Raw genomic sequence first — 10,382 nt, 5'->3', positions numbered from 1 at the left:
TTCTGATATATGTATCATTTTTTTTTCTATCGTATTTGGTAAAAAAGCAATTATTCAGATATTAGCCAATAAATGATATCTCGCAACGTGCCATTTATAAGGCTGAAAATTTTCAATATCTTACGTCAAGGTATAACCCAGTGATATATGTAAATATGATCTGACAGTATATTTAAATTTGAATTCTCTTCCAATACTCAACCGTTATTTTGATCTTGGTTCTTTTAAAAAGGCTGAGTTTCAATTTCTCAGGTAAGTATTGGTTTAACCGCAAAGACCATTATTTGATGCCACAAATGTTGTTTTGAGATGTTTTATGAGTTGAAATTCAAAAATTTCTCAGTTTTTATTCGTTTCGTGACAATTGATTCATCAACTCTTTTATTTACTATATCTATCCTTAATAGTATCATATGTATCAGCTCTCTCTTTTTTTTCTTCAGTTTTCTAAATCTTAGTTTTAGTTTGGGGTTGCTGTTGTTTATCGGCGATAGCTCTTATCTCGTATTTTCTAATATTTTCTTCGTTTCAATTTCTTTTACTTTAATAAATTTATATCTATTTTTTCTGTAATAGATCTATTTGGTTGTCTCCTTACAGTTTTTTTTTTTTTTTTTTTTTTTTTTTTTTTTTTTTTTTTTTTTTTTTAATCTTGTGATGGTAGTCCCTTGTTTGTGAGGGTTTAGTACTAAACAAAATTATGATATTTGATTTTATTTAGTTGGAGACTTTAGATATTGATTTATAAGTGTAGATTTTCGATCAATGGAGCTTGGCCTGTTAAACTCATCTATATTTGTCATATGTTGAAAAACAATCCAATTGTAGAAGATCGAGATGATTTATTATTTTGATATTCAAATCAATTAGTTGTTGCTATAAAGATTTATATTTTTTTATCAAGATTAACTCCAAGCGGAAGATCTAATATTATATATATTTTTTTAATTTTAGTTTCATTCAAAATGATATGAATTCCTTTGTTTCCTTCAACGATCAGCGAATTCTATTAACTACTAATGGTAAGGTTCATAATAAATTTTTATTTCTGGTTTATAAGCTTATTTGTAATTCTTGATATTATTATTAATGAATTATATTTAAAAAAAAACTCTTTTATTTAATAAAATCTATACTAAAACAATCTTTGGGATTGTTAATGTGCTGGAAAGTTTTGAACCAAATATAAACGACATAACAAATTGTGTACCAAGGCAAAGGCACAACTTAGATTATTGTCGTCGTTTTTGTATAACCACGTAAAAAGGACTTTACCTAATTTAGACATTTTGTCGTTCGGCTAATGACCATTTGACACTCGCTAAAGACGACGAATATAATGACACTTGACAGTCGTTTTGCTAGCTGTTAAAAATTCTTACACGTTGAAGACGATGGTGCCATTTTCGTCGCCTTCGAATCGAGAGCCTGAAGAGCGAGAAGTAAAGTCCGAGGAATTTAGATGGAGGGCTTACAGACAAATTCCACCACTGCCACCGCTCCGGCCACTGCAGCCAGCCCTAATTCGAGCGACGATCCGATATTATCATCTGTACAGGTGTGGCCCACAATAGATGGCCCACTGGGTCTCTCCGAGGAGGAATCATTGAGCTATGCTCGCAAATTCTACAAGTTTGGATATGCGCTGTTGCCATGGCTTTGGGCCGTCAATTGCTTCTACTTCTGGCCTGTTCTCCGCCACTCTCGCTCCTTCCCTCGCATACGCTCCTGTACTCTCTCTCTCTCTCTCTCTCTCTCCAGTATTTGGATTCCGCATTATTGTGGATCTAACCTGTTAGTGTTTGGATTTCACATTCTCCGGTTTATTTGACTTTTGGCTTTTAGAATTCGAGGAGAGTTTTGGAAAATTGAAAAGATCGCTTCTTCGTTTCACTTGTTCAGCAAAGATCAGTTCCTTCTGTCACTTGTTTAAAATTTGAATTGGTGCATTTTGGGATATTATGGACCATTTTAAGAATCATTTTTTACCAAACAAATTGAGGTTGACTTAAATCTTGATAGGAAAGAAATTGTTATTCCCATTACATTTAGCATCCATAATCAAGGTTAGTGTGGAACTTCATGCTTATTTATGAGTAAGAAGTCTCCATTTTTCACTTATTTTCTGTTAAATTTGTTTCATGTTCTGCACTTTCTAGTTAGTATCGCAGTTAGTAATTCACATTCTGGTCTTCACTGCATGGTAAATATACTTTTATACTATCTTGTGTTCAGCATGGGGTTTTTCAGTTTCTTGCGTTTTTTCTAGTCCAGTATCAAGCAAAAGGACTAGCTTCCGAACAAATTTATTCGTGTCAATAACTTTTGTTGGATTTTTGCTCTGGAAAAATATATCCTCATTCCTGAGTCCCAACTGAATCTCTCTATCTTCGTAAATATGAACTACACATGCATATAAAGTTCAATTAGTTAAAGCACTATGCTTCTATGCTTGGTAAAATTTTGCTGTCTTTATTGGAAAATCATGCTGCAAAATGAAATACTACATCTTGTTCTCACTCGTCAGTAGTCTTTTAAAGTGTAACTGTTGCCTTGTTTGCAAATTTAGGACGATAAGAGAGTTATAAGTGACAAAAGTCGTTTTCCTAAGCACCCTTCCTTCTTACCTCTTTTGTAAAAGAAATTATGACTTCTTAACTAATATGGTTGAAATTGGGAATCAATCTTGTTTACTTTTGACATGAAGGATATTTGGAAGAAATCGAGAAATCCATGAGTAGGGTTCCTGTGAGGTAGCAACTGCTTTATAATGTCTTTATGACCCGTCCGTGCAGCAATAACTAAAGTTTGTGATTGTTCACTGGAGCAGCTTCCTTTCATTTGACCTATATGTGAATGAGCATTCTGCAGTCCCTGTAGTCCTAGTCTGTTTTGTTTCAAATGTCAAGTTATAAATAGATGAATAAATGTGTGTTTGTGTGAGTTCCACATATCACACATCTATTTCTAAATGAGGAAAAAGAATTGTGGTTTTCATTTTGTATGATAGATCAATTCTTGTAACTTGTTTTATTGACGGCATCAAGCTATTGATAGTTAGCTTTTCTAAAAATGTTTTTAAATGATCTCGCAGATGTTGTTAGATCAGCTGTGGGGTTCACTGTGTTTACAGCTCTTCTTTGCTCATGGGCCTTGACATTCGCCATTGGAGGGGAGGGACTATTTGGCCCTGTTTGGGATAAACTTGTTATGTACAACGTTGCAGACAGATTGGGCTTGACGGGTTGGGTATAGTCACGTGCTATTTTGAAATTAAAGGTCATGTTAATATTCATTCTCCTTAGATTTCTTTTGTTTTTTGATTGTTCGGTTTTGAACAAAAATGATCTTGTATATTCTGATACTGAAAACTATATAATAGTTATCTATCAACCCAAGATGAGCAGAACACTTTATGATGAGGCTACTAGCATTTTACTTTTATTTAGAGAAGTTATTTTGATTTTGCCCTTGTTATTTTATTATGTCATGTGCCTTTGATTTTCCATCTGCAACTGGGAATACATAGCAAAATACTATCTTATCTTTGGGTAAGATACTAGAAAATGTGATGGTAGTAAGTATGCAGATACAGATAGTAGGTTTGATAATCCTTAGTTCTAGATAAAATGTTTGCTTATCAATGCTTTCTAGTTTCGAGTTCTTGATTGCTCCAATTGATTTAGAATGCTAGTGATTGATGCACCTAATAGTTCAATTTAATTGGCTAAATTATACACTGTGTTCTAACCCGCATAAATAACTTCAAATTAGATTTTGAACGTTTGTTATGATATCTATTATGAACTAAACAAACTGTTGCAATTTGAAACCTTATTAAATTTCTTTTTGTAGTTCCTTTAAAGCTATGGATGTCACTGGAAATTCAATTTTTACTTGTCCAAATTCAATTCATTGGGTTAGATAGCAGGTGTGATCCACAGAATCCAAGCACAAACAAGAAAGATTTTGTTATCTATATAAATGATGAAGCAAGAAAGCTTTAAGCTTTGCTTGTCAAATTTCAAGGTCATGATGTTATTTAGAAAATCTAATATATGATCCATAATATTAAATCAATGCTTGTTTGGATAACTTTAAATATCATGCTAGGATGGCTTTCGCTGCATTATTATTTGACAGTATTGAGGAATATGATAAATGCCAATGGAGTGATATCTAGTCATTATTGCTAAAAATAAAATTTTGTTAGGAAATGGTAGAAGCTTGCAATTTTAGGAGTATCATCCACTTAGATGACTGGGGAGCATTCTGAAATGCACAACTTAGATTGAAAAAAAGAAAAGATGAAGAGGAAGGATGGGAACATGTGGACCAGCTTGGAGTTTATTGAGCAAAGAATAGGATCTTAAGGAATTCCTTTTGGCCTTGTTAGAAAACATTGATTTATTTCCTTATGGTGCTTTAAACCCACTGCGATTTTCTAATTTCAGTATTTTCTAGTGTCCCTAAGTCTGGGAGTATATACAATACAACACAATATGAGCTTTCAAGAACATAGTCCATATAACTTTCAAGCAAACTACAATGAAAAATGAGTATTTCAATCTCAATCGTTTCATCTTTCTGCTGGTAAACGACAATCAAATTGCCAAAATTTAGGACCCTAACTTTCCTTCCTGAGATAGGCTAGATACAGTTTGTAGCATTACTCACAACAATCATTATGGTTCAGCGATAAGGGGAGCTGCTACCTTGCCCTTTTATCAGAGAATAGTATACTCCATTGTGTCCTAATGAGATTAGTTCGTGATGTGACCCTTCTTCAACAATCTTCCCATTCTTGATAACTGCAATGCTGTTGGATTTCTGTATAGTTGATAGCCTATGAGCAACAACTATGCATGTTCTGTCAACCATCATCTTCTCCAGTGCCGCTTGCACTAGGCTTTCGGAGACACTGTCAAGTGCACTGGTTGCCTCATCCAACAGAAGGATTGATGGGTTCTTGATGATGGCACGGGCGAGAGCAATCCTTTGTTTTTGACCTCCTGAGAGCTGAACTCCCCTTTCTCCACAGTATGTGTCGTATCCATCTTTCATTCCACTGCAAAAGAGCATAGATAAATGATTGGAAGAAGTTTAATTGCTTGAATAGCTGTATTTGCTCCCTTTGAGCTCATTAAACATGCTGAGCCTATTTGCTTTCAGATCACAATTTGAGTCTGCTATACAAAATAAAGGAAAAAAAAAGCTCTTTTTCTTTTTTTCCATTATCAACTCTACTGTATTTGTCTTACCTGATAAACTCATCTGCATTTGCAAGAACTGCAGCCTTGTGTATTTCAGATTCTTGCGCATTCTCTTTGCCATAAGCAATGTTTTCCCTGATTGTTCCAGCAAATAGGGTTGGCTCCTGACTAACTAATGCAATATGGGATCTAAGCATCCTTATATTGTAGTTCTTTATATCCTGTCCATCGATTGAAACTAATCCCTTCGATGGATCATAGAATCTTTCGATAAGGCCAATGATAGTAGATTTTCCTGAACCACTTGGCCCTACTAGTGCCACTGTCTTCCCTGCATCAATTTTAATGCTCAAACCCTTAAAGATCATCTGATCAGGTCTTGTTGGATATGCAAAGAACACATTTTTGAGCTCCACACGACCCTTTATCTTTTTCTTAATGTCTAAGCCCCAAGAGCTATCTGGATCAATGTCACTTTTTCTGTCTAGAATTGCAAACACTGATTTAACAGCGTTGCTTCCTTTAGATAAATCATTAGTCATACTTCCAGCTTCTGCAATAACATAGGCAGTGAAAAGCAGTATCAGAAATGCTTGGAAAAGATGCTCCGGGGTTATTGACCCTTCTGTGAGGAGTCTTCCCCCATACCAGTAAGCTAATGCGGTAGAAGCTGTGTTGAAGAATTGAGCACTAAAGAGGCCAAAACCAGAGAGCCATGCATGTTTAATACTCTCTTCTTTAGGACCTCTCAAGGTGTCTTTGAATAGCCCTAGTATTCTCTTCTGAGAAGAGAATGCAGTTATTGTTCTGTGGTTAGTGACAGCCTCGCTTGCTAGTTGGCTTCCTTCTTTTTGCGCTTTTTGTGCCTTTACAGCCATGGTTTTTGTCAAGACACTCCTTGAGTAGTAGCTCCCAACAACTAATGGTTGTACTGCAATCATCACTAGGGCTAGCTTCCATGTCAGGACAAGTGCTAGTACATAAGCAAAGAGAGAACCAAAGAATGCTTGAACCAGCAATGACATTCGGTCTCCAACGAGGGACCGAACCATGTTGGCTTCAGTGGCTATCCTTGCACAAATTGCTGCACTTGTGTTCTCATCATCATCAAACCATCCTATCTCAAAAGTCATTAGCTTTGCTAGCAGTTTCTCCCGTACTCTTTTTGTCAGTTTTTCGCCCATAACTGCAAAATTGTAGTGTTGAAGGATACTGGTGGTGAAGTTGAGAGCAGCAACGCCTAGGAAGACAAGGGACAAGGTTCTGGATTTGTGCTTGATAGCAGATTTGTCAGTGCGGAAGTAATTTGATATAAGTGATCCCACACAGTAAGCATTTATGGGTTGAACCGCCCCAGAGCCTACTGCAGCCAAGCATCCAACCAAGGCTCTGCCCCTTTCAGGTGCATTCATTTTCAGCAGTCGCCACTGAGAAGGAGCAGGATGATTCAATCGCTTTAAGTCATCTCCAGTATAGTCATCATCAGGATCGTATGGGACCGAATAGGAATATGGGGTGCCAAGGGAGAATGCAGGGCTGAATGGATATAGCACTGGAGTGTTCTGAGCACTTGACCTCACACTGATTGGGCTTGGAGCAACACCCATTTTGTGGAAGTTTCTCCCATCAATACGAGGACTAAAATCATTCGAAGCTTCATTTTCTGCAGCCATCTGCTGCAATTGCACCATCCGGAAGTATTCTCCGCTCTGTCCGTCATTTATCTGCATCAGCTCTTCATGAGACCCCGATTCAATTACTCTCCCTGCTTGGAGAACCACAATCAGGTGCGCTGTTCTGATTGTGGAAAGGCGGTGAGCAATGGTGATTGTTGTCCTTCCTTTTGATGCCTGATCAATTGCTGATTGCACTAGTCTTTCTGATTGTGTATCAAGTGCACTAGTTGCCTCATCAAGCAGAAGGATTTTGGGATTCCTGATGACGGCCCTTGCTATTGCAATTCGCTGTTTTTGGCCACCAGACATTTGGAAACCAAATTGGCCAACCTGGAAACCAACCAAGCAGAGGTTGTCAACCATGAAGGTTATGTTTTAAACTGCTCATAACATAAGCTTCTTCTGGCTTATATGCTGTGCTTTTGCATGGTTCAAAATTTCTGACATAAAAAAGTTCACTTAAAAAAAATTTCAATGTCGAAGGAAGCATAGAGTGATAGATTAGCTTACTTGTGTTTCATAGCCATCTGGTAACTTGACGATGAAGTCATGAGCGTTTGCAGCCTTAGCAGCTGTTATCACGTCATCCATTGAAGCTCCTTCCTTACCAAATAGTATATTCTCCCTTATAGATGTCGCAAACAGGACTGGTTCCTGATTAACTAGACCCATCTGAGATCTCAACCATTTCAACTGAAGTCTTCTTATTTTGTATCCATCTAAGAGAACTTCTCCTTCAATAGGGTCATAAAATCTTTGAAGCAATGAAATAATCGTGGACTTTCCAGAACCACTGCCACCTACAAGTCCAACAGTCTTACTAGCTGGAATTGTAAGATTCAACCCTTGTAAGATTGTTGTATCAGGTCTTGATGGGTAACTAAAATAGATGTCCTTGAATTCAATTTCTCCTCTTACATATGACAAAGCCTTTCCCTTCTTATCTTCCGAGTCTATACTAGGATTTCGATCTATCATTTCAAAAATACGAGTAGCAGCTACTGTTGCCTGTGTGATGGAAGTTAGATTTGGTAGTGCACTCAAAACGCTCCTGCATATACCGAATTGATAATATGAGTTTTAAAGTTGAAATCAGATTTAATATAGTAATAATAGTTGAAAGTAATTGATAACTCACAGTCCTCCCATGATGACATTGATCCCAGCTACAAAAATAGAACCACCTTTTTCCCCCTTTTCAGTTACCAAATGAGTACCAACCCAAGCCTGAAAAGCCCAACCTACATAAATGATTCCCATGCTTCCCATCATCAAGCCCTTTGCAGAACCTTGCTTTACTCCCAGTTCTAGTGTCTTCTGAAGTGCGCGGCTGAACATTTCTAGTGTTTGCCGCTCAGCCACATATGAATATACAGTTCGTATTGAAGAAATTGCTTGTTCTGCTATTCCACCAGCAACCCCATACGATTCAATCATCTTCATTGTTACATCTATCATGAGCTTCCCGAACACAAGTCCCGGGACAATGAACATTATTGATAAAGGAAGAGCGGCCAATGCAAGCTTCCATGATAAAATGAAGGAGAACAAGAGGCAGGAGGCGAAGGTCGACATATATGTAAGGCAATCGGGTATCTACAATCGGGAAAAGATCCCAGTTTTAATCACAGTAAAGAGATTAGCGAAATTGTTTTGTATAGATTCCTTGTTGCATTTATATGTTAATAAACCACTAAATTACTGGGAATCTGTTCTTGATTCAGGGTTGTGATACTCCCTGACCAATCATTTAGTTATTTTCCATCTTTCTTGTATAGTGTACAATATAGTTTCATCTATACTAAAGAACCAGATAGATGCCAAGCCTAAACCTTGATTTAGAGTTCGTTTGATAAACATGCTGAGCCTGAGCTAGCCAAAGATTGGTTTAGCTCACTAGCCCTGTTTAAAAATAAAAGCAGCACAAATCCATGTAAATTTGGTTTGGAGTTAAGGTACTGAACTTCTACATAGGCTTTGCAGATTAAGGTTTCATAGCCTGCACCATCACAGTGTGAGATTTTTTGCACTGTAGCAGTTGCTTTTTATTAAGGCATCACAGTAACATTTAGGCGCGACTAAATAAAACAAAAGTAGACTACTGAAACCGAACCTTCTCACATATTGCAACTTGAATTGTATTGGCATCACTGGAGATGGTTGAGACAACTTGATAAGTTGTGGAAGAACCAGCTTCTTGGGTGTCAAAGAAACCAACTTCTTGTCTAAGAACAGATTTCAGATATTCTGTTCTCATTCGAGAAGTCTGTCTCTCAGCAGTTCTTGTCCAACATATTCCTTCTGCAAAAATCAAACATAGATCACAGTTAGCTTCCTTTTTATCTCTTGATTACTACAAAGAGCTAAAATGATTTTTGTATGTAGTTTGTTAAGTTACTATAAATGAGCTTACCAACAAAAGCAGAAAGTCCAACAGCAATTGCAACATACAGCAGCTTGAGGGAATACTGGCAAGAAGAATCAACAGAACTAGTTACCAAAATATCTAGAGTGAGAAACTATGCAGTCAAGTCGTGACAGTGTTTTCCAACAGGTCTTATTAGGCTTACCTTGTTTACTGTATCATTAGTTAAAGAGCTATTAGGATCTGCATATTCATTGATCACATGACTAAGAAGATACATGGTGAGAGGATTCTGCATCCCATCACCAATGCTGCCCAAGGCCCCGAAGAACATCAACAACTTGTCCGTGCCATCAGCATACCGAAACATGCTATCCTTGCCCCTCATTTTTTATGCAAAGGGGAGGGATAAAGTTTTCTAAGCTCTAATCAACTTCATCAATTCCAAATTTGAACTCAATAGACTTATTATATATACATGCATCGTTAAGTAATAGTAGCTACAGCTTAATTGCTTGCAGGCCTTTCTTCTCCCTCTTACATTGTCCTTATCTCATGCATTTTTATCTCAATGCCAAGTGCATTTTATTAATATTTAACAAAATTTGCCGGCATAGAAGGGAATGGAGATTGGAATCTATTATCCTACATTTAGACGGTTCTGCAGCCAGCCTACATGTTGTTCTTTTGTTTACTATTTGTTCTGTCCATATGTAGGTTTAAACACATGCTTAGAATTATTCCATGTCTTTGTAGATGAAGATATACTTAGATATTTATACCCAATAAACCATCAATAGTTGAAAATGACTGATTTGATGATTCTGAGGCACTTTGTCTATGTAGAATCTCTATGTTCTTGCATTGCTTATTGCTTAGTAGTATACTGGCAATTTCTCATTGTTTTCTTCTTTGGGTAGGTTTCTATCAGGCCTTCCATTTTGTAGTTCTTTTTATATCCTTTGGCAGGAGATAACAGCAAGGGAGATAGTCAGGAGGAATATTGAATGTGTCAAACTGAGAATGCATATATTTATTTACAAAAGGTCTCTGTTATATAGTTTTTGTTTAATCTTCTTTGATTAAAGACTCATAACCCAATGATATGAATTGAATTGGATTCATTTT

General features: G+C 36.7%; 2 protein-coding genes across 2 annotated transcripts; one reads left to right on the top strand and one right to left on the bottom strand.

Annotated features, from left to right (window-relative positions):
- The first annotated feature begins 1,383 nt into the window (after positions 1 to 1,383).
- On the top strand, positions 1,384 to 3,419 carry LOC105632884 (gamma-secretase subunit). The gene is made up of 2 exons (XM_012215349.4): positions 1,384 to 1,730; positions 3,095 to 3,419. Exons 1-2 carry the CDS (start codon positions 1,463 to 1,465, stop codon positions 3,253 to 3,255), a joined length of 429 nt encoding a protein of 142 aa, XP_012070739.1. The 5' UTR covers positions 1,384 to 1,462; the 3' UTR covers positions 3,256 to 3,419.
- A 1,113-nt stretch (positions 3,420 to 4,532) lies between these two features.
- On the bottom strand, positions 4,533 to 9,796 carry LOC105632882 (ABC transporter B family member 15). Its single transcript, XM_012215343.3, has 7 exons — positions 9,460 to 9,796; positions 9,303 to 9,357; positions 9,003 to 9,190; positions 8,028 to 8,485; positions 7,400 to 7,940; positions 5,262 to 7,219; positions 4,533 to 5,068 (listed from the first exon to the last, which is right to left on the bottom strand). The coding sequence occupies exons 1-7, from the start codon at positions 9,640 to 9,642 to the stop codon at positions 4,693 to 4,695; spliced, it is 3,759 nt and encodes a 1,252-aa protein (XP_012070733.1). The 5' UTR covers positions 9,643 to 9,796; the 3' UTR covers positions 4,533 to 4,692.
- Between the last annotated feature and the right edge of the window lie 586 nt (positions 9,797 to 10,382).

This window comes from Jatropha curcas, chromosome 7, assembly GCF_041381405.1.
Source record: "Jatropha curcas cultivar XTBG-Jc1 chromosome 7, XTBG_Jcur_1.0, whole genome shotgun sequence".
NCBI lineage: Eukaryota > Viridiplantae > Streptophyta > Magnoliopsida > Malpighiales > Euphorbiaceae > Jatropha > Jatropha curcas.
This window is presented reverse-complemented; position numbering and strand designations above follow the sequence as displayed.